Source organism: Phascolarctos cinereus, unplaced genomic scaffold, assembly GCF_003287225.1.
Source record: "Phascolarctos cinereus isolate Bilbo 61053 unplaced genomic scaffold, phaCin_HiC Scaffold_4;HRSCAF=312, whole genome shotgun sequence".
NCBI classification, from domain to species: Eukaryota; Metazoa; Chordata; class Mammalia; order Diprotodontia; family Phascolarctidae; genus Phascolarctos; species Phascolarctos cinereus.
Window position 1 is genome coordinate 592,037,080 of NW_027555847.1, and position 22,642 is coordinate 592,059,721.

Below are 22,642 nucleotides of genomic sequence, written 5' to 3' on the forward strand. Positions count from 1 at the left end.
TTATTTAGTTTATCCTGGATTATGGTTATACAGAGATCAATGCAGTTTAAAATGGATTGATGAATATAATGGATACAAATTCTAGTCATCCTGCTAATAATATTGCCCTATACCTTGATATTTTAAGGTGTATTGAAACATGGGCTAGTTACATATTTAGGGGAAAAGTGCTTATAATTTCAAAGTTTACACTGATATTTTTATTTAGGTGAGAATGGAAAAGAGAAACTGATTCCCTTAATTCAAGGCCCTTCTGACACCAAAGACCTCCACAGCAGCAAATGGCTCAATGAAAGCAGAAAACCAGAATCTCTTTTAGCCCCAGATTTGATAGCTTTTACCATGCAGATTCCCCAATCTGTGGACTACTGTCATAATTCAGGTAAGTACAAAACTTCTATTTATGTTCATATCATTTTGTACTTTCATTTCTAGCAGGACTTCTTTTGAGTGGAGTCTATCTCTTGAAGACTCTGTAACCATTAGATATAAAACTTCAGTTATTCTTTTTGAAAATCAAAATGAATAATTATATCATTTTTATTGTTTTTAAAAGTTGTATTGATTTTAGATAGGTAAATTTGCCTTTATGAACCAGATCCTCAGCACATACATGCACAAACAGGCAAAGGGTTAGAAAAATGGAAGGTCCTATGGAGTGTGTGTGTGTGTGTGTGTGTGTGTGTGTGCGTGCGTGCGCACGCTTATGTGTAGATATATGTATGTAGATATGTGTATGTATACACATTCTCCCTCTCAATTTGTAATAGAGAAAATTTACTTTTATTTATCATTTAATGTTGGCCAAATGACGTAATTTTGTACCTTTGCCTCAACCCTCAAACCCCAAACCAACATGACTTTTAAGTGAAATCAGTGTTCTTAGGAGATAGTGCATTTCCCTTTCCTTTAGGGTGTGTGTGTGTGTGTGTGTGTGTGTGTGTGTGTGTGTGTGTGTATACATATATGTATACATATATATATATGTATACACACACACATACACACACACACACACACACACACATATATAAAAATCTGATTTGTTAAAGGTAACCTAAAGGGAAATTATAAATGTAATAATAAACCTATAGTTATAGCTGCTCCTTCATGTTATTTTATACTTTATTGAGGAAGATTCAAAACCTTGACTATATGTGATGTGTTTAATTAGGAATGTTTGTAAATTCGGAATGTGAAGATTTGATTGGTATTTTGGAGATTTCCTTTAGCTTGGCTTTAATTTTCAAAGGTAATATGTTTTTCTTAAAACTAGGCTTGGTCACACAGTGGATAAAACATTAGGCTTTAATCCACAAAGAAGTTTGAGTCCAGTCTCAGACATTTTCCAGCTTGCTGGTGTGACCATGGGCAAGTCACTTAACCTCTCTTCATCTTATATTCCTTACTTCTGAAATGGGGATAATAATAGCACTTATCTTATAGGGTTGTTGAGAAGATAAATGGGACATGTGCAAAGTTCTTTGTAAACTCTAAAGTGCTATATAAATGTTAGCTAGTTCTGTTATCATTATAGCCGTTATTGTTATAATATCCCCAACAGGGGTTTTCAGTTTAAAATTTCTATCCCACTCTATTCCAGCACACCCATTTACTCTTGAGGGATTTATTACATGATTTATAGTGTTTGTACATATTATTATTATTATTAATTAAAACAGTTTTAAAGTAATTAATTTTCATCTTATGTTTGTATAAAAAGATTTAAATAGGTATATGTAGGACAGGTACTCAGTGTAGGATGAGCAAGTGCACTTGGACTTTGGAACTTAAAAAAAAAAACCCAGAGGTGTCTCAATTAACAAAAAACCCCCCCAAAATAAAAAACAACCCAAAGCAATCAGAGTAGACTTAGTGATATTTTGTTCTTTTTTTTTTCAGCAAGCAGTAAAATATGCATCAGGTGAGTGGTGCTCAATGAATTTCCCGTAGGGCTTCTGGAATTTGTAGGATTGGTAGTAGAATGTACAATACTATATGAACTGAGTAGCTTAAGAGCTAAAGTTGAGTGTTTTTAGCCCAGTTTGGTAAAAGGCTTAACAGACTTCCTTTAATAATCATGGCAGGGGGTAAGAGATGGGAGAACACCTGGCCTTTTGTGTAAATGCTTCCACAAAGGAAAAAAATAATTTATTAAAAGCACTGACCATCAAATTATGTGGCTATTAAATAGAAGAAAACCAAAAAGTAAGCTCTAAAGGAAAGGCCATAAGGAAGAAGGAGCAAAATGTTTACCTCATGAATATAAAAAGAAAATAGGGGACCATGGTTGAGAATTAGATGACTATGAAAAGAAGTAAGCCGTTTATCCCATGTATTGGCAAGTATGTATATAAAAACATGTATGCATAAATATAAACTATTATGTCAAGATAAATTTTGTCCCATTCTTTTTTATGATTAGCAAAGTTTCTGCTTGATATTGAAACAGATCTTTTAGCTCTCTTTTTTCATTTGAACACATCAGAGTTATTATTTGAAATTAAGTATTTATCAAGTAATTAAGCATTTAATAAGCACTTACTGTGTTCCAGGCACTATGCAGATTTAAACACAACTTACTTTAGGGAAGCTTGAATAAAAGAAAATGAGAAACAACAGCTTTGCTTAGTTTCTTTTTTTTTAAATCAATGTGAAATCTAAATGAAAAAATCGTAGATTTTACATTTTAAAGGAATCTGAAGACATTTTTTAGTTCATTTTATGTATAATAGCCAATAGGAGTAGTCTTGGACTGCCTGCCTTACAAGGGGGATAAATCCATAAAACCCCTGTGATTTGTAGTCTTTTTTCCTGCCTGGGAAGAAATGAAGCTATCTTGGGCTGGGAACCAGAGAGTGAGTTTTCCACATTTTGGAATCACTCTGTTAAAAAAAAAAAATTACTCTCTTTCTTAATTTATTGTCCTGTTGATTAATTGATTGATTGATTGATTAATTGCTTTGTGGTCTATGGAAAAAAGCCCTGGGCTTTGAGACAGGAGAACGAGTATCCAGCCTATGACCTGTCACTGAGACTTAAGCAAGACACTCAGTGACTTCTGTTTGGCGTTTAAAGTTCTTCATTACCTGATTTGTTCCTACCTTTCCTGTCTTAACATTTCCCTCTATTCACTCCAGTTATAATGCCCTATTTGCTGTTCCTCAGACAAGACACTTCACCTTCACTCTCTGTGCCTTTTAATTGGCAGTTTCAATGTCTAGAATCCTCTTATTCCTCGCCTCTACCACAGTTTCCCTAGCTTCCTTCAAGACTCAGTTTAAATACCATTTATTTATACTTATTGCATTTATTTGTGCTTATATATCTTGTATGTACACAGGCCTGTTTTTGCCTTTCTTTGTATCCCTAGCACTTAACACAGTTCTTGGCACATAGTGCTTAATAAATGCTTATTCACTTGACTTGACCAGACCTTCTGAAGGAGACCTTTCCTGTTCCCTGCTATGGAGATTACCCTCCATCATCTATACTGTATATAGATTGGATATACCTAATTATTTACCCAATTATTCTTGGTGTCAGGGAGATTGTTTTTGCCTTTCTTTGCATCCTTGTGCTTAGCACAGTGCCTGACACTTAATTTAATAAATACTTGTTAATTTAATAAGCATTTAATAAATGCTTATTGTAATTTAGTAAGCATTTAATAGTTGTTTATTGACTGACTGATTTTCCTATCTAGTTGATTAAATATTAAGGTATTAGGGTGAAAATTATATTCCAGCACATCCTCTGTCTGGTCTTGACAAAATGTTAATATTGTGCTAATGTGGTAAGAAAACTTAATAGACTGCAGAATTTTTCTCTCAATTCCTGGACCTGACACTTAGAAATAAATTTCAGTGATTTACAAAATCTCTTTGAAAACCTCAGTTTGCTTATTTATGAAATGAGGATACTACTCCTTGTAGTAGCCCTCATAGGGCTATTATTAGAATTAGTAAGAAGAATGTATGTAAGGAGTTTTATAAGTCTTAAGACTTTGCATATCTATAAGCAGTTATTATGATTCTGGAAGTATTTTATATTTCCTTATATTCAGATATAAATGCAAAACATTTCACAGCCCAAGGTATTAAATACCACAGCTGATGTTGGGAAAAAGGATATTCTGGTTAAAGAAATATGTCAGTTGAGTATTATCCTCTTTGTACTGTGAAAGTCAGGGGCTTCTACATAGTTATGGTCGCAGTAATATCCTAAGCCTTGTTCCCTTCTAAGTTAGGCTAGTTTTTCCTTTAAAAAGTATTGAGAACTATTGAGTTTTTATTTTTTCTTTGAAAATTTTGTTTGTTATGTGGATGGCTTTCTGGAAGGGAGAGGGATAATGGGAAAATTTTTTTGCTGTTAAAAAGTGAAAGATATCAGTAATAATGTATGTTTCTTAAAAAGTATTGAGCCTGTCACGGGGACTTGATTGGCTTAAGGGACTAAGGAGTTAGGCTTTGAACATTACTTCTTGGTTGCAACAAACCGCAGGAGCTCTCTCATCTTAGATGGTGGAAAACAATGGGCAACTTGTGAGGGAGCTTCTCTCAACTGGATCAAAACTAGTTGTCCTTAATGTATATCCACATCATCTGTCAGCAAGTTAATCAGTGTTGATTAAGTGCTTACTATGTGTCAGACACTTTGCTAAGTGCTGGGGATACAAAAAGAGGAAAATGACAGTCCCTGGACTTGAGGAGCTCGTAGTCTAATGGAGATAATAAGCAGACAAAAATGTACAAACTATCTATATGTAGGATAAATAAGAAATTATTAACAAAGTGAAGGCATTAGAATTAAGAGGGGTTGGGGAAGGCCTTCTATAGAAGATAGGATTTTAGTTGGAACTAAAAGGAAACCAGAGAAGCCAAAGATGAAGAGGGAGAACATTCTAGGGATAGAGGACAGCCAGAAATTAGTTGTTATTGACTATTCTCCTGCTATTAGGAAGTAAATGTCTCTTTTAAAAAACTGTTACTTGACCTATAAATATTTTGTTTTATTCTTATATCACTCAAACCATCAGGGGATATGCCTGAGTCTGGTTCAACTCAGAGCAGTAGTATATAAAGACTTGTATTGCTAGATTATTTTTTACCCATGATGTCCTTTCACTCAAGTAATCAAGCTATCAGCCTACTTTGAAAGAACCCTAATAAAAACACAGAGTTAAAATTTTCTTTTGTACCTTTAGCTTAGTAGAGTTAACCTTTCCCAAAACTAGATACAGTTAGAAAGAAAAAAAATGCAGCATACAATTGAAACAACAGTGGTGGTGTGGTCATTGTAGTAGTAAGATTGATTAGATATGCCCTCCAGTAATGTAATGAATGTGTAATAACAGAGGTTTGGGTATTGCCTTCTCATGATATAGATCTTACCCTTACCTGTTTATCTAGTGTAAAGCTGATGCCTGTGTTCCTGTAAATTCTATACAAGGGCCATATCCAACATGTAATATACTTCCTTTAATTTGCTTGAGGCTGTGAATCTCAAGTCAGTCAACAAATATTAACCACTTGCTGTGTGATAGGCACAGTATTGGGGAACAAGTTTAAGAATGAAATAATCCCTTCTAATAAGAGGGACCAGAGGAATGAGAACACATAACAAATATAAAAAACACAAATGCAAATTAAATAAATGTAGGTATATATAAAGTGGTTAAAAATTAGGTTTTTTGGGAAGGAGAACATTGGCATTTAGAGGAACTAAGAAAGCCTTTCTGTAGAAGATGGTGCTTCAAACAAAGCCAATACAACTAAGATTAGAAGGAAGGTAGAAAATTGGGAATTTGTACAACCAGTCTCTCTGATGAGGGCCTCATTTCTAAAATATATAGAGAATTAAGTCAAATTTATAAGAATACAAGCCATTCTTCAATTGATAAATGGTCAAAGGATATGAACAGACAGTTCTCAGATGAAGAAATTAAAACCATCTATAGTCAAATGAAAAAATGCTCTAAATAATTATTGATTAGAGAAATGCAAATCAAAACAACTCTGAGGTACCACATCACACTTATCAGATTGGCCAACATGACAAAACAGGAAAATAATAAATGTTGGTGAAGATGTGGGAAAATTGGAACACTAATGCATTGTTGGTGGAGTTGTGAAATGATTCAGCCATTTTGGAGAACAATTTGGAGCTATGGGCTATAAAAATGTGCATACCCTTTGATCCAGCAATAGCACTTCTAGGGCTATATATCCCAAAGAGATCATACAAATGGGAAAAGGACCCACATGTACAAAAATATTCATAGCAGCTCTTTTTGTGGTGGCAAAGAACTGGAAATTGAGAGGATGCCCATCAATTGGGGAATGGATGAACAAGTTGTGGTATATGAATGCAATGGAATACTATTGTGCTGTAAGAGATGATGAACAGGCTGAATTCAGAAAAACCTGGAAAGACCTGTATGGTCTGATGCTGAGTGAAGTGAGCAGAACCAAGAGTATAAGTTGTAGACAATAACAGCCACAGTGTGCAGTGACTAATATTGATAAACTTAACCCTTCCCGGCACTACAAGGATCTAAGACATCTCCAAAGGCCTCGTGATGGAAAATGCTATCCACATCCAAAGAAAGAACTATGGAAGTTGAATTGCTATTTTTTTCCCTCTTTTGTTGAGGTTTGTTTCCTCTTTCTGATGGTTCCACCTATTGGTTTTAATTTTTACTTACAATATCACTAATGTGAAAATATGTTTAATAGGAATGTAAATGTATAGCCTATATCAGATTGTGCACCATCTTGGAGAGGATGATGGGGAGGAAGGGGGAGAAAAATTTTAAACACAAAAGCATATGAAAGTGATTACTGATAAATCAAAATAAATAAAATTTAAAAAAAAAAGAAAAAAGGTTAATAAAATATTTGGGACCCGACAGGAAAAAAAAAAGAAGTTGGTGCTTGAACAATATCTTAAAGTAAGAGTGGGACACAGTGAAATACAGTGAAGAGAGTGTATTTCAGGCACATGAGACAGCCAGTCATAGGCAGGGAGAAGAGAGATGGAGCATCAGGTTTGAGAAGCATAGAGAAAGCCATTCTAGCTAGATTACAGAATTCCAGTGAGGCTGGAAGGATAGGTTGGAGCTAGATTGTGAATGTATTTTAAGACGTAACAGCAGTTTGTGTTTTACTGTAGATATAATGGAAAGCCACTAAAAGTGGTTGTATGTGTAGAGTGGTGATGGTAGTGTTAGTTTATCTGAAGATAATATCAGAGGAAAGAAGCTAGCAGTGTAATCTGAAGATAATCTCAGAGGAAAGAAGCTAGCAGTATTGTATGGGGGAGAGGGTGGAAAAAAGGTGTTGGTTTTTTTTTGTTTTGTTTTGTTTTGTGTTTTTTACTGTATGTGAGATTTGAGATGATTCTTCACCTGCCCAGCAGGCAAGGATTCTCCCCCCCCCCGTTTATTAATTTATTTATTTTTAGTTTTCAACATTCACTTCCACAAGATTTTGAATTCCAAATTTTCTTCCCATCTCGTCCCTCTCCCCACCCCAAGATGGCATGCATTCTGAATACCCCTTCCCCTAATCTGCCCTCCCTTCTGTCTCCCCCCATCCTTCTCTTCTCCCCTTCCTCTTCAGTTTTCCTGTAGGGTAGGATAGATTTCTATACCTCATTGCCTGTGTATCTTATTTCCAAGTTGCATGTGAAAATTAATTTTTTAACATTTGTTTTTAAAACTTTGGGTTCCAAATTTTCTCCCTTCCTCCCTTTCCACCCACCCTCATTGAGAAGACAGGTAACTCCATACAGGTTATACATGTGTAGTCATGCAAAACACTTCCATAGTAGTCATGTTGTGAAAAACTAAGTATATTTCCCTTAATCCTATCATGCCCGCCATTTATTCTATTCTCTGTTTTGACCCTCTTTCCTTAGAAGTGTGTGCTTCTGATTACCCCCTTCCCTAATCTGTCCTCACATCTGTCATCCCCCTGCTCTCTTGTAAATAGGGTAAGATAGATTTCCATACCCAATTGAGTGTATGTTATTCCCTCCTTAAGCCAAATCCGATGAGAATAAGATTCACTCACTCCCTCTCACCTTTCCCCATTTCCCCTGCATTGTAAAAGCCTTTTCTTGTCTGCTTTATGTGGGATAATTTGCCCCCTTCTCCCTCTCCCTTTCTTCTTCTCCCAGTGTAATCCTCTTAATTTTCTTCTCCAGGTATCACCCCTTCATCTTCAGTTCACTCTGTGTCCTCTGTCTACCTGTCTGTCTGTCTGTCTGTCTATCTATCTATCTATCCATCTATCCATACATATAATTTTTTACCCCTCCAACTACCCTAATACTGACAAAGGTCTCATGAGTTACAATTATCATCTTTCCATGCAGGAATGTAAACGATCCAACCTTAGTAAGTCCCTTATGGTTTCTCTTTCCTGTACCTCCTCATGCTTCTCTTGAATCTTGTATTTGAAAGTCAGATTTTCTGTTCAGCTTTGGCCTTTTCATCAAGAATGCTTAAAAGTCCTCTATTTCACTGAATATCCATTTTTTCCCTTGAAGAAAAATATTACAGGAACACGGGCGTCCATGCTGAACTGCATTCCTTCCCTACCTGATGCGATATACCTTTCAGATCAACCATCCAGGTTGTTTTGGGCAGGAAATTTGTTTCACTCTGTCTTTTTGTGGGTTCTGCTGCTTTAGAATTTGTTTAGAGCCATTTTTTACAGGTATTTGGAGGGGTTTGGGGGAGAGCTCGAGGAAGTCACTGCTTTTACTCTGCCATCTTGGCTCTGCCCCTCTGAGATGATTCTTAAAGGAAGTCAGGGAAGCCAGGAGTTAGAGAAGAAGAGGGAGATCATTTCAGGGATGGGGAGATAACTAGTGAAAAGGAGCAGAATCAGGAGAAGGAGTGTTATGAGTGACGAACAGCAAGAAGACTAGTGTTGCTAAGTCAAAAAGTACGTGGAGGCGAATAAAGTATAAGAAGACTGTAAAGGTAGCTAGGAAGGAGCCAGGTTGCAAAGAGGTATAAAAAGCAACCAGATAATTTTATATTTTGTCCTGGAGGTAATAGAAACAACTATAATGTATTGAGTACAGGGAGAGATTGTATTTTAAGAAGATTACTTTGGCAACTGAAAGTTTAACTGGAATAGAGAAAGACTTGAGGCAGGGAGAACAATCAGAAGGCTACTAGAGTAGACTAGGTGTGAGGTGGTAAGGACCTGCTCTTGGGTAGCAACTGTCATAAGAGAGGAGGGGATGTATGTGAGCATATTGTGAAGGTAGAAGCAACAGAATTGGGCAACTAATTGTCTAGTGGAAGTAAATAAGAGTGAGGAGTCAAGTATGACACCTAGGTTTCAAGATTGGGCTGTTACGAAGATGTTGGCACTCTTGGCTATAATAGGGAAGGTAGTGAGAAAGGAGAGCTTCAGAGGAAAGATATGTTAAATTTTGGACATGTTAAATTTAAGATGTCTATGGGTCATCCAGTTCATGTATCCAGTAGTTAGTTGGAGATTCAAGACTAGAGCTCAGAGCAGCAGTTTGGCCCCCTTCCCCAAATCTGTTAATTATCTGCATAGAGATGAAAATTGAATCTATGGGTGCTAATGAGATCATTAAATGAGATAGTATAAGAGGAGAAAAGATAGCCAAGGACAGAACCTTAGAAGACATCCGTGTTTAGCAGGCCTGACCAGTATGAAGATTCCAGAAAGAGACTGAGAAGGAGCGGTCACACAAAAAGGAGGAAAACCAGGTCAGAGTGGTGTGACAAAAACCTAGAGAGGAGAGAAATCTTGAGAAGGTAAAAACGGACAAGAGTATATGGGCTATCTATTAATAGATTTTCATCATTTTACCACTGCATCTACTTTTTGATACTTTATATCATTTTAATCAATCAACAAGCATTTATGAAGTGCACATACTGGGCACTATACTAAGCCCTGAAAGAGCTTTAATTCTATTTGAAGGGACAACATGAAAATATGTGAGTATCCATACAAATGTAAAATGCATGCAGAATAATTAAAAAGGTAATTTGGGGCAGAGTAATTAACCTATTTCCTGTTTATCCTTTTTATAGCTTGTTTGGGCATAGCTTTTTGTATTTTGTCTCTCCCATTAGATTGTGTGTACCTTAAGGGCAGGGACTGTCTTTTGTCTTTCTTTTTATCCCCAGTGCTATACTTGGCATATAGTGGACAGTTAATAAATCCTTACTGACTGTATTAGAAACTGACAATTAGAAAAATTTTCATGTAGAAGGTGGTGCTTGAACTGTGTCTTGAAAGTAATCCTAGATTCCAAGAGGCAGAGAGGAGGAGGGAATGCATTCCAGGGGTGGGGAACAGCTTAGTGCAAATGAATGGGGAACAAGAGATGGAATATCTTGTGTTATGGAATAGAGAGTAGAACAGTATGACAAGATTGCAGATTGTAAATCAGGAAGTAATGTGTAAAAAGACTATCAAGGCCAAAGGGGTTATGGAGAGATTTAGATGTCGTGTGTGTGTGGTGTGTGTGTGTGTGTGTGTGTGTGTGTATGTATGTACAGACTGCCCCACACACATACATATATATGGACATATATGTATATACACGTATCTATCGTATGTAAATATTATATAATATTTAATATCAAATATATAAATTAAAAAGTGTGTGTGTTTTCTTTGGGCAGTAGGGAGCCACTGGAGCAGGGTGATGATACAATTAGACTTGAGCTTCAGGAAGATCACTTTGTCAGCTTTGTGAAAGATGGACTGAAGGAGGAGGGGGCTTGAGAAAGAGAAACTCAGTAGGTGGCTTACCAAAATCTTAATGCATCATTTTTTTTTTTAAGTTATTTGTAATCTTGGAGTGTTATAATTCTTGGAATTTAAAGGAACCCTAGGGATAGGTCATCTAGTTCAAACTTCCAGCTAGGCCAGAAGCTACAGTGCCATTGTGGGACAGCTACATTCAAAAAGATCTGTGATTGAATTAATTTGATGTTCATTTCAGTGATGCATAAGCTTTCCAGTCTATATCCTCCCATAAGTTTACACAGGAGGTCTTCAGTGTGCTGGAAGCCTTCCTTATTTTTTCTTGATTTTGCAAGGATGCCAGTTAAGCTTTTGGATTGTTCACTTGTCATTCCCGACCCTCACTACATATCCACCCCATCATCTCCTATGGTCATACGTTTTCTTGTTGACATTTTTGCTTCTTTTTTTATGTTCGTCATTGGTCACATGGTGCTGCCTACTCACACCAGTTGTACAACCCTTTTTGTCATCTGTGTGATACTCATTTTACATTCTTTGGAGACTTTTAGGTTCTATGTTTCCCTGTGATGTAACATAGGTGGAAGGCTGGTATTAAAATGATGGGCCTTTGTTTCAGGGAGAAACTCATCATTAAAGATGTTTTGCAATTTCCTAGAAGTAATCAGTCCATTCTCCTCCTTCTTCTCCCATATAATTCTGGGCCCAGCTCACTTATTTGTACTCTTTGTCCCAGATTTACATATTGATGGACAAGCTGTATAGGTTTCTTTAGGAAGTGGGCAATAGATATTTATCCACTTCATAGTTCCTGTGTGCATGATCAAGCCAAACTCTTTTGTTATGGATAATACAGTGGTTACAGACATCTCCTGCAGGCTCTGCAGTGTTCTAGGTCTTGATCAAACCAGCAACCCTATACACACAAACAGGAGCATTTGGAGGACCTCACTATACACAGGAAATCCCTCTTCAATTTGGATTCTCTGCTTGCTCTTGTCAGTCACAGTCTTTGATGTTCATCTTTGATGAACAACATTTTTTTTTGTTGTTTAACCTAATATTTAGGTTTTAAGAGTCATTAAAAAGGGTTATTTGTGTTATATATTTGGAGATAATCTTGAATGATTTTGATGTACACACACACACACACACACACACACACACACACACCCTTACTAGAAAAAACCTTTGTCGTTGCAGTGTGCTTTACTCAATCAGATACAAAATGCAGCTACATTCTACTGTATATAGAGGAGATCCATGCTGGAGGTAGCAGAATTATATGGGTGTTGAGGGTTTGGTGTCTGAAAGATGGAAAGATACCAAAGGCATGAATGAAGTCTTGGACTTTATGAAAGACCTTGGAAAAAGTCTTATGCATTATGTATATAGATATATCACGCTGAACAAACCTCATCTCATCTGTCTTGGAAATTGTGCAGGGCTATGCCTGCTTATTATTTGGAATGGAAACTTCCAGGATTCCAGTTGCTGTTTGAGGTAGCAACGTGGCAAAGTGGGGAGAGTGCTGACCTTAGAGCTGCAGAGACTGGAATTTAAATCTTGCTTTAGACACTTAGTAGTTGTGTGATCCTGGGCAAGTCACTTAACTTCTCCCAAATTATCTTACCTTATCTCCAAAATTAAGGGCTTGGACTTGGCCTGCAAGGTCCAAGTCTGTGATCTTATAATATTTTCAAATAAGTGACTGGGGGAAAAGCTATTGACTTTTATGGTTGTTTTCCTTTCTATACAATATGTTTATAGGACATGCATAGATAGCTATTAACATTTTCCTTCTTATGTTGAACTGATACCTGCCTTTCTGAAGTTTCTTTTCAGTTTGGTGAACACTTATTAAGCAGCTACTATATGCACAGCACTATTCTAGGCTATAGGAATTTAAAGATTTAAATCAGAACCATCCATTTCTTCAAGGACTTTACATTATTTTTTTAAAAAGTAGTTACATCTTTATAACAAAGAATAAAGAAAGAAGGGGAAAAAAAACCTGGTTCACCAAAACTATCTGATATATCTCCTGAGTTTGACAATATGTGAAATGTTATATACCCTAGCAAAAAAAAGGGAGGCAGGTTGTAAAGGGCTGGCTTAATACCAGCAACCCGCTCAGGTTCTCTGGTAGAAAGAAATGAGCCACTCTCATATCATTGAGTGCTTAACAGAAGGAGGTTACACAGAAAGAATATGCAAGAAGGATACTGTGACACTTAGATTTTCTGGATATAGCCCTGCCTCATCTCCTTATGGAAATGTGTTAGGTCAGCAGGGCAGGTTCTGGGGCTTTACATGGTCTTCAGAAATGTACCATGAAATCCATGGCTCCACGTAGATGGGTAGAACTTTTTATGACCTGTGGTGACCATGAAGCTGTCAAGGAAGACAGGAGCCAATCAAATCTTAGGGATAGCTTCATTGCCTTTTAAGGAAAACTAACCCCTGTTGTGTGAAACAGGGGATCCCTGGTCCACAGGGCCATAAGGCCCAATCATTATAATTAGACTAAAATGTTTGTTTCTTTTTATTTTTTTTTAAATAAGGAACTTATATTGTACTATTTCCACCCATTTGTTTTAGTTTACTCTTAAAAAGCACCACAGCACAATTCTATTTCTACCTTTATATTATAGCTTTTAGGAAACAGTTATCATATTTTCCTTCCATCTTCTATCTCTTCTCTATACTAAATCCATCTTTGAATTACTTTATATTACCTGGTTTTGACAGTCTTCTGCCATTCTCTGTCTCTATCACCATCCGTCTGTCTCTCCCTCTCTTGGCAAATGCCTGTCTTCGAGTGGCATCCAGAATTGAATGTTGTACTCCTCATGTGGTCTAACTAGTGCCAAGTACAGTGGGGCTATTGCTTCTTATGATTTACTCTATATATTTGTATTCATTCAGCTTTCAGTTCAGCTGAATATTGTTATCTGAACAGGATTAAAATAAGTTAGATAGCATTGGAAAGGTATATAGTGAGTCCGAGTAGGTTCTTACTTCTTATTGGTGATGACTTGCTCTTGAGCAGTGGCATAAAAGAGGTCATATATGTCATGTATCACTGGCATAGGAGAGGAATCAGTCATATACATGAATGAGAGGACCCACTAGATATTAAAAGAAGGTCTCTGTGTATCATTCTTTTTTTGGCTAGGCAATGGGATTAAGTGACTTGCCCAGGGTCACAGAGCTAGTGAGTGTTATGTGTCTGAGGCCACATTTGAACTCGGGTCCTCCTGACTTCAGGGCTGGTACTCTATCTACTGTGCCACCTAGCCGCCCCCTTATTTTTCATACAAACAGCTGTCAAATCATATGTCCTGCATACTCTACTTGTATAATTGATTTTTTGAACCTAAATGCTGGACTTTGCATTTATACCCTCATTAAATTTTAACTTACTGGTTTTGGCTTAGCTTTTTGAGATGATTTTGAATCATTTTTTAATCTATCCTTTTAGAAACAACAACTTCATGCTATTTGTAGGTTTAATAAATATGCCTTTTATATCTTCACAAAATTCATCTTCCCTGTCATAGGACGCGGTTGCTCTCCCATATATTTGAAAATGACATCTTTCTTGAAAAAAACATTTTTTTTCTTCTGAGTTGGACCAAGCTGATTGAGAAATGTAAATGCCAAATTTTGTAGGAGTTAATGATTAGCTAAGTTGTTTTTTTCTAAAGCATTTGCTCAAGAATTTTGATAGTTTCAGCATGGTAAATTTCTTCCATGGTAAATTCCTAAGAAAAGATTGACAAGTGGGAAAATTCCTAGAATTTAAGTAAAATCTATGTATGTAAAATTTTTTGTCTAATTTTTTGGGTGTTACTAGCTGTAAAACAACAAAGTGCTGCTCACTTAAATAGTTTTAAAATTGCTGATGAAAATTGAATGCTTTCTTTTCACATTTTAAATGTAAAGCTAGATAAAATGACATTTCCTAACTATTTTTAACAGTGCCCAGTGGTCATCTTGGATTAGAAAATAGCCTGTAAGCCTTTTATTTAATTTAAATACTCTGCAAATTGGATTTCTCTTAAAATGGCATGATAATGAAAATTAATAGTTTTTAGAAGTTCCAGTGTAAATATAGCAACACTTCAGACAATTCTCTTTGAAAAAAGACTAGGTTTTACACCCCCCCTCCCCCGCCCACCATAAAATTTCAAGTCCATACATTATGAGCCTAACAGTGGCATGAAATGTTCATCATCAGATAAAGGTAATTTTGTTAATTAAGTGCTATTGATCAAAAAAGATCCAAGTTTACAAATTTCAGTCTTCTAAAAATTAAAGACCGTTCTTGGGATTTTTTTCCCCTTTGATAACATTTATTTCACTGCTCTGCTTTTATTGTTTGGATTATAATGAAGTATTAAAGTTGTTTAAAGGTGGAAACAGAATTTTATGTTCTGCATTTTAATTTATTTGGAATGTCCTTTATGTTCTGAAGAAATTGGCTTCTCAATGGAGAATTAAGTGAATTGCCTTGAAGTATGTTTTTAGTATTTTGGACAGGATATATGAGTAAGAATGCTTATGTATTGTAGCAATTAAAGACAATTCACATTTGTGGCTTGGGCATAAATGTGTAAAAATTATACCCATCTATCTTATTACATTTCCTCTCTCCTCCCTGAGGACTTCACTATGTACTTTATCTGTAATTGTTGCCAGTTTTCTATCATGTTCCCACTGGGCTTCTGGTGCAAAAAATCTTATCCTCTCGATGACAGAGCTTGCCTGAATGATTTCATGCTCCTAGCATTTTTGTTCACGGGAATTAGGGGCAAAATGTAACTACAGCTGAACAGAGCGTCTATTTTTGTAATTTGGGAGTTTAGGCTCTGTTATTGGAACTAAATGAAGAGATGCAGGTGTTCTCCAGTGCAAGTCCTTTGGGAGTTTTGATGGTAGATGCTTGAAAAGAAAATGCATGTGTTTCCAGAGTCAAACAGCAGCTGTGAGACAAGAATTTATGTTTTTCTCAGAACTTTGGGATTTCAAAATGTTACATTTAATCACATGCACAGAAAGGAGAGCAAATGTTAAAGATGTTACGTATAAAAGTAGGGTACTGATCTCTTTACCATACCAGCTAGTTGTGGGAATATAGGAACAAAGTGATCTTTAATCTTAATATGAACAATTTCAAAAGGATTATGATAGTTGCCAGGACAGTCTTTTGAAAACTGCATTTGAGCGTAGAATATTGTTAGCCTGCTAATTACTTTTAAAATCAACTTTATTCTTTCTTTGTGTCTTAGAGAAATAATAGATAGATACAAAGTAAATGCACAAAGAAATACAGAAAATTCACTGAGTAAAAAGAAACAAACCTACAATATTTTCAGATTGCACTTTTTGTGTGTGAATAGAATGCAGATACAGGTTTTTGTATAATAGAATAAAATATTGCCAGGTTATAATGAGTATCAAAAACTTTTTTTCCATATTCTACAAATATGGAAAATCCTTTTAGAAACAACAGCTTCATGCCATTTGTAGGTTTAACAAATATACTTTTATATCTTTACAAAATTCATCTTCCCTATCATAGGATACGGTTGCTCTCCCATATATTTAAAAATGACATTTTTCTTGAAAAAAACATGATTTTCTTCTGAGTTGGACTGAACTGATTGAGAAATATTAATGCTTTGGAAAAATAATTACTTATAGGATCTTTTTATGTATTTTGCCATTTTCTCTAAAGAACATTTGAAATAAAATCAAAATTACTTTTATATTTATTTGAATGTCTTTGAATTCTTTAAGTATTTTATTTCTTTTTTCAAAAGGGCCATTGTTAGAATTCCTTTTATTTTAACTTTTTAAGGATATTATCTTTAAACTGTTTACTTTTCTTGAATATGTTTATATTTTCAAAATTCTTATTTATATGGAAGAGTCAGGATTTTATGTGTGTTAAAAGAATCTATTACTGTTGAAAGTTAAAATAGATCTTAAATGTTACATGATGTAATAGGAGCATCTGATCTGTAAACAAGAAGAAACCTGCCTATACTATATTTTTGTTAATTAAAATAGTGACTTGAAAAAATCTAAGTCTCATTATAATCCATAGAATATCTTTAAAAAAAAAAGAAAACCTCTTAACAAATAGTCTCATTTAACAACATTACCATAAAAACTTCAAACCATATTAACAACTAATGACATTTGTTTTGAATATTTGATAGAACAAAATTTTGCTAGTATAAAATAACTTTTAGTATCCCAAAATGTTTATTTTATTGCAAATTTCAAATGTAATGATTAAAACTACATATTTTAAAGAAATATAATTTTAAATTTCCATGTGAATGTATAATTGTTATCATATTGCCTGCCTTCTCAATGGGTAGGGGAGGAATGAGAGAGAGGGAGAGAATTTGAAACTCAGCAATTTTTTTAAAAAAAGAATGTTAATAATAAATATATACATAATTTTTAAAAAATTCTGTGTAGAGGCAGCTAGGTGAAACAGTGGCTAGAGTACTGGGCCCAGAGTCAGGAAGATCTGAGTTCAAATTGATACTTAGACATGTACTAGCTGTGTGACCTGGTCAAGTCATTTAACCTGCTTTAATTTCCTCATTTGTAAAACGAAGATAATAATATCACTACCAACAACCCAGGGTTGTTGTGAAGATAAAATGAGACAGTACTTGTAAAGCGCTTTGCAAACCTTAAAGCACTATGTGAATGGTAGCTATCATCATCATCATCATCTTCATCATCATCATCATCACTTTAAGAATAGACAATTATTATTAACATCCTGTCCATCTGCCTATTGTCATTTATATTTGTAATTTCATATATGCTAGTATTTCACAATTAAACATGACTGGTAGACTAGCTTAATTTCTTTGCGAACAGGAAATCTCCATTTTCTGATCATCTAGCTTAGCTCCCGTATTTCCGTTCCATGTTTTTCCTCCCTTACTTCTTTAACTAGAAGTTGGTAATCTCTATTTACGGTTATCTTGGTGTAGAACTTCCATTAAATTAAGTACTTGCTTGCATAGACCCTTCTACCTACATATCTTTTGGGGTTTTTCCTGAGCCTTTCAGCTGACTTTCTAGCCATACTCTAATCTGGTGCCTAACATGGGAAACAGTGTGGGTGGGCAGCTATGAACATAGGGGTATATGGTGGGCTACAGCTCCAGGGTCAAGCTTACCTTTTAAAGGTTAATCCTTCTCTAGTAAGTAGCAAAGGAAGGAACTAAGAATCAGGACTAGGCAGGCAAGAGGAAGTGACTTCATTGTCTCTCTGGAAAGAGTCCCAGACCTGAAGAGCTTTGGCAGTGAACTGAAAGCAGAGTTCCAACCTTTTAACTGACAGGACTTGGTTTTATGGCTTGTAGGGTAGGGCCCTCGTGCACAACACAGTGTCAAGGTTCTTGAAGCTGTTTCTGATGATTCAGTAATATAGTACAATAAAAGGCACCTTTGAGATTCTGATACAGAACAATAACTCCCCCCCCAAAAAAAAACCCAACCAGCCAAATAAACAAACAAAAACACAACAAAACAAGATTTAGGAAAGATTTTCTAACTTCTTCAAGTAGATAATTACATTTAAGGGCAATTTTATCATTATGATCTTAATTTCTTTTACATTTTGGGACAATTTAAATGCCTCTAAGTGAGTTATTTTTGCTATTATTCCCAACCTCCTTATGAGTTGTTTGTGAGGCCAGATTATTATAGTAGTATAATAGTTTCCAGGTTTTCAACCTCTATAGCTATGATTTTGACCTGGCTCAAGAGAGGGAGATATTTTTGGCTAGAGTGCTGAATTATTAAAAGCAGTTTGAATTTATAGGGGTCCACTTTGCTTTCAGTCTAATCTTAATCGGTCCCCTCCCCTCTCCTTCCCTTTCCTCTCCTTTTGTCCCCTCCACTCTCTTCTCCAACTGTGTCTAATGGCATCATACTGTCCAGTTTGAAGGAGGCCATTTGATAAATTTTTCATCTCTAATTGAACCTATTAAAACATACTCTAAGATTTTGAGTGAAGGAACAACAGTTGAAGGAATTTTCTAGGTAGAAGCTGATTTGTTTAGTAGGTACTTTCCACTAAAAGCCAAGTGCCCACAACTAGAGTGAATCTGAGCTGATACAGTAGTCAGTTTAATTTACCAGATTTAAATATTGAAAAAAAAATTTGTAGTTTTGTTACATTTCTCAGCTTTTTTTGGGGGAGGGGATACTGTGGCATAGAGGATAGGGAACCTGACTAGGAGGAGTCATACATATCTGGTTTCAGGTTTGGCCCCTGACTCATACTGACTGTTGATGAGGCAAGTCACTTAACCTTCAGTGCCTCAAGCACCTATTTAAGACTATGTTGTAGAATGGACACTGATCTACCTTGGTAGAGGAACTTCCTCTACCATTAATCGTAGGTCTCATCCCTAAACAACCAAACACTAGCTTGTAAGTCCACTCAAGTCCTCCCTGTCCTTTCTGCAGTCAGTCATCCCTTCCAGTCGTTCCTTAAGCTCTTTATGTCTGAACATGTGTTTCCTCTGTTGTGCCTTGTCTTTATTGTCTGCCTGCTAACTGTTGAATTGTCAACTGCCTTTAGGATCTTCCAAAGACTTTGAGCCTCAAAATCAGACATAAAACTGTACAGGTAGATGATATGTTAGAAATCATAGAGTTAAACCCTTTCATTTGTATGTTTGAGGAAACATAATCAGAAAAAAAAGGTGCGCTTTGTCTAGTCACAAATAAAACCCTACGTATTTAATGGGCATCCTGATTTCTACTTACTTGCTTTTGCCACTATAAGAAGCTGACTCTGAAGTCAACCTTACCATTAATAGTTTTTGTTAAGATTTTCTGAAAAAGGTAGCTGCTACCTTAGCTGGTGTGAAGGTGACCTATCTTTTTAGGAAGTCCAGATGCCAAGGTGCAGACCAGTGGGAAAAGGGAAATATGGTCACCAGCAGAGGGCACAATTGTGGTAGCAGTGTCCTTAAATGGTCAGTACAGAGTTTTGGCTTCACTGTTTCTGGACTAAAATATTGCATTATAGAATTGCTTCAGTCCTTCACTTTAATTTGACTTTTTAGATCACACCAACCTTTGTTTTCTCCAGGATTGGTCAGCCTTGTGCCTTGCCAATATGTGTAATCTTCCAGATTAAATTTTCTTTGTTTTGCTACATAAATAAAAAGCTGAGACTTAGTAACTTGATGAGTTCTCCCCTCTCCCCCAAACATACTCTCTCATTTCTGTTATTTTTCTAACTAATGTGTTCAACTCTCTCTTCTTATCAAACCTTAATGAATCTTTTTGAAAAATGTTCCAGGTATCCATCTTCATCTATATTCTAAGTAGATTTAATCAGTTTTAAAATGTCCATTCTGAAATATTGTGGTAAGCTGCTTAGAGTCCTGAGAGGGTCTACACTCACATAATTTATGAAATATATTGTTTAATCTGTCTTTTAAAAGTTGTTTTCAGAGAGGCTATATGAAGTTATTATTTTGCTTAAAAAGTAAGAATTGTTATTCTGCTGTTTCTGACATGGCCTTGACCATGCGAACCAAATTGAAATTGGGAGTGCACATGTGGCTTCTGAAGCCAGGGAGTCTACAAGGCCTTTTAAAAAGATGATCTGGGATCTTAGTGTGCATCTGGATAGCATACCAGAGGGTTTTAAAAATGGGATAATTTGCATTCTTCTCTAAACAGTTTTATTTCCAGTGATGAACTCTACTTGAAACCTTTGATTAAATTCCTTCTCCCCCTTTTGTTTTAAACAATTTTAATTCAAATGTTCTTTGGAGAGTGCAGTTAAAGTTCTCTGTTGTTAGTATTCAGCTCTCTGGGGTGTTAGAAAACTGGCATTCTCTAACTTACAAATAGGTTGCATTGCAAAGTTAATTTGTAAATTGGTTGTTTGTTCCTCTGTTGTTTCCATAGAACCAGTTATAAATGGTGGTTAGAGTCTTCAACCAGACTACAGAAATCTAACTCACAGTGTAGCTAAAATATTATAAATTAGCAAGGAAAAGTATAAAATAACTTTTGTTCCAATAATAGTAAACAGAAGAATAAAATTGAATAGGAATTTTGGATTCTTGGATGCTGTTGGATTAGGATGGAGAAGGTAGTTGGAGGCTTCTGTGGAGAGTATGAAGAGAACTGAAGGTTTTATTAGGCTTTTGAAGTTGGTTCTTTATCTCTAATTTATTCAACATTTATACTTTCCTTTTCTTTGATTCAAATATATCACTAGCATCATTCTTCTTATTTGTCATAATATGGACCATTTTATTTTATTTTATTTTTTGCTTTCAGTCAGAGAGAGGGTTAGGGATTTTTCTTGAGGGCAAGAGAAGAATTTGAAAGAAGTAGGCTGTCGAGGAGGATGGATATCTATGGCAATGAACTAATTTGGTATTAATCCTATAATTGAAGTTTGGGTGGCACATAGTCCCTGAGGGTGTGTATAAAGTTGTTGCTTAAGTTAATCACAGTGTGATCCACCAATGAAAGAAATTGGAAAGGGAAAAATACAACCAACCACCTTTTCTTAAGTAGGGGATGTCTGTAAGATGGCTAGTGTCTGTAACATTCAGTTAAAAAGCTACCATATAGTATAATTGGTAATTCTAGAATTGTAGAGTTGATAATTAGCTTTGAAATCATCTCTTTCAACTGTTGCATTTTACAGCTGATTAACTTGCCCAATATTATCCAACTACTTAGTGGCAAAGTTAAGACTAGAATTCAGCTGTCCTCACTCATGCCTCATTATCAAGTTGTATTCATGCAGTTCTTTCTTTTTATGAGATACATTTCTGTGTACCTTTTGGAAATGTATTCACAAATAATTTGTAGCAGCATGCTTCTGAAAAAAAATCACACATCTACTGGTGTTGTACATATTTGTACTTTGAGGCGAAAATCCAATGTGAATTAAGAGGAGTTATTGTCTCTCTCTTCCTTGACTTTTTTATAGAATATCTCAATTATGATTGCTCTCCCCCTCTCTATTTCTTTAAAAAACGAGCAGTAACATCAGAACTGAGTTTGAGTTCATTAGTGTGACAAAGTATTGTCTGTTATGTCTTTGAAATGTAGTTCACTGAAATGTTTTATTCAGTATAGTGTAGCTAATTGTATTAATGCTTCAAAATATCATTGCTTTCATTGGTATGGGTATTCTTCCCCACAACATTATCAAAATCACTGCACCCCTACCCCATGCCTTAGTAGATAATCTTCATCAGTTGCTGTACCTTCTGATTACCTTGCACCTCTGGAAATTCATCCCTATGTGAGTGACCACCCTTCTGGTGATGCTGAGGATGGGAGCTATACCCTAAAAAAGAAAAACTCTGGACTTTCCCACGTGGCCAAATCTCTGGCATTAGCTTGAGGCTATAATCCCATCAACTGGTCTTTCATTGTGGCAATACCCAATTTCCCCTCCATTATTTTACCTCCCTATAGCCTCCAGCCATTTCCCACCCTTAATCCTAGCTAGGCTCCATTCTCCCTTGGCCATGTGGTCCAGGTCCCAGGAGTTCTGTTCACCCCAGCTTACTGGCCATTCCCATCCAGATCCTCCTTAGACCTCTCCTCCAGTCACCCCAAACTACTTGGCCACTCCTAGATCCCTCCCACAGTCTTTCTGTATATAAGGTCCATCTTGTCTCCATTAAGGTGCTTAGATTCTTAAAATCTAGCCACATGCTCAGATTCTTATAATCTAACCAATAGCTCACTAATGTTCAGACTCCTTAAGATCTTTAATAAACCTTGTCTTTGGCTGAAAGAAGGCTTGAGTCAAATTTTTTCGGGCAGGACCT

At 35.9% G+C, this 22,642-nt stretch overlaps 1 protein-coding gene across 3 annotated transcripts in view; it reads left to right on the plus strand.

Moving 5' to 3' along the window:
* The window catches only part of VPS13B (vacuolar protein sorting 13 homolog B), a 1,028,583-nt gene that overhangs the window by 285,445 nt on the left and 720,496 nt on the right, over nt 1–22,642 (plus strand). For 2 of the 3 annotated variants that reach the window (XM_020969175.2, XM_020969189.2), the window contains exon 19: nt 209–382. In XM_020969175.2, coding sequence (XP_020824834.1) covers nt 209–382 — 174 coding nt within the window. Of the gene's footprint in view, nt 1–208; nt 383–1,902; nt 2,309–22,642 lie in introns of those variants that run through there. The other variant, XM_020969177.2, reaches the window with a different exon arrangement.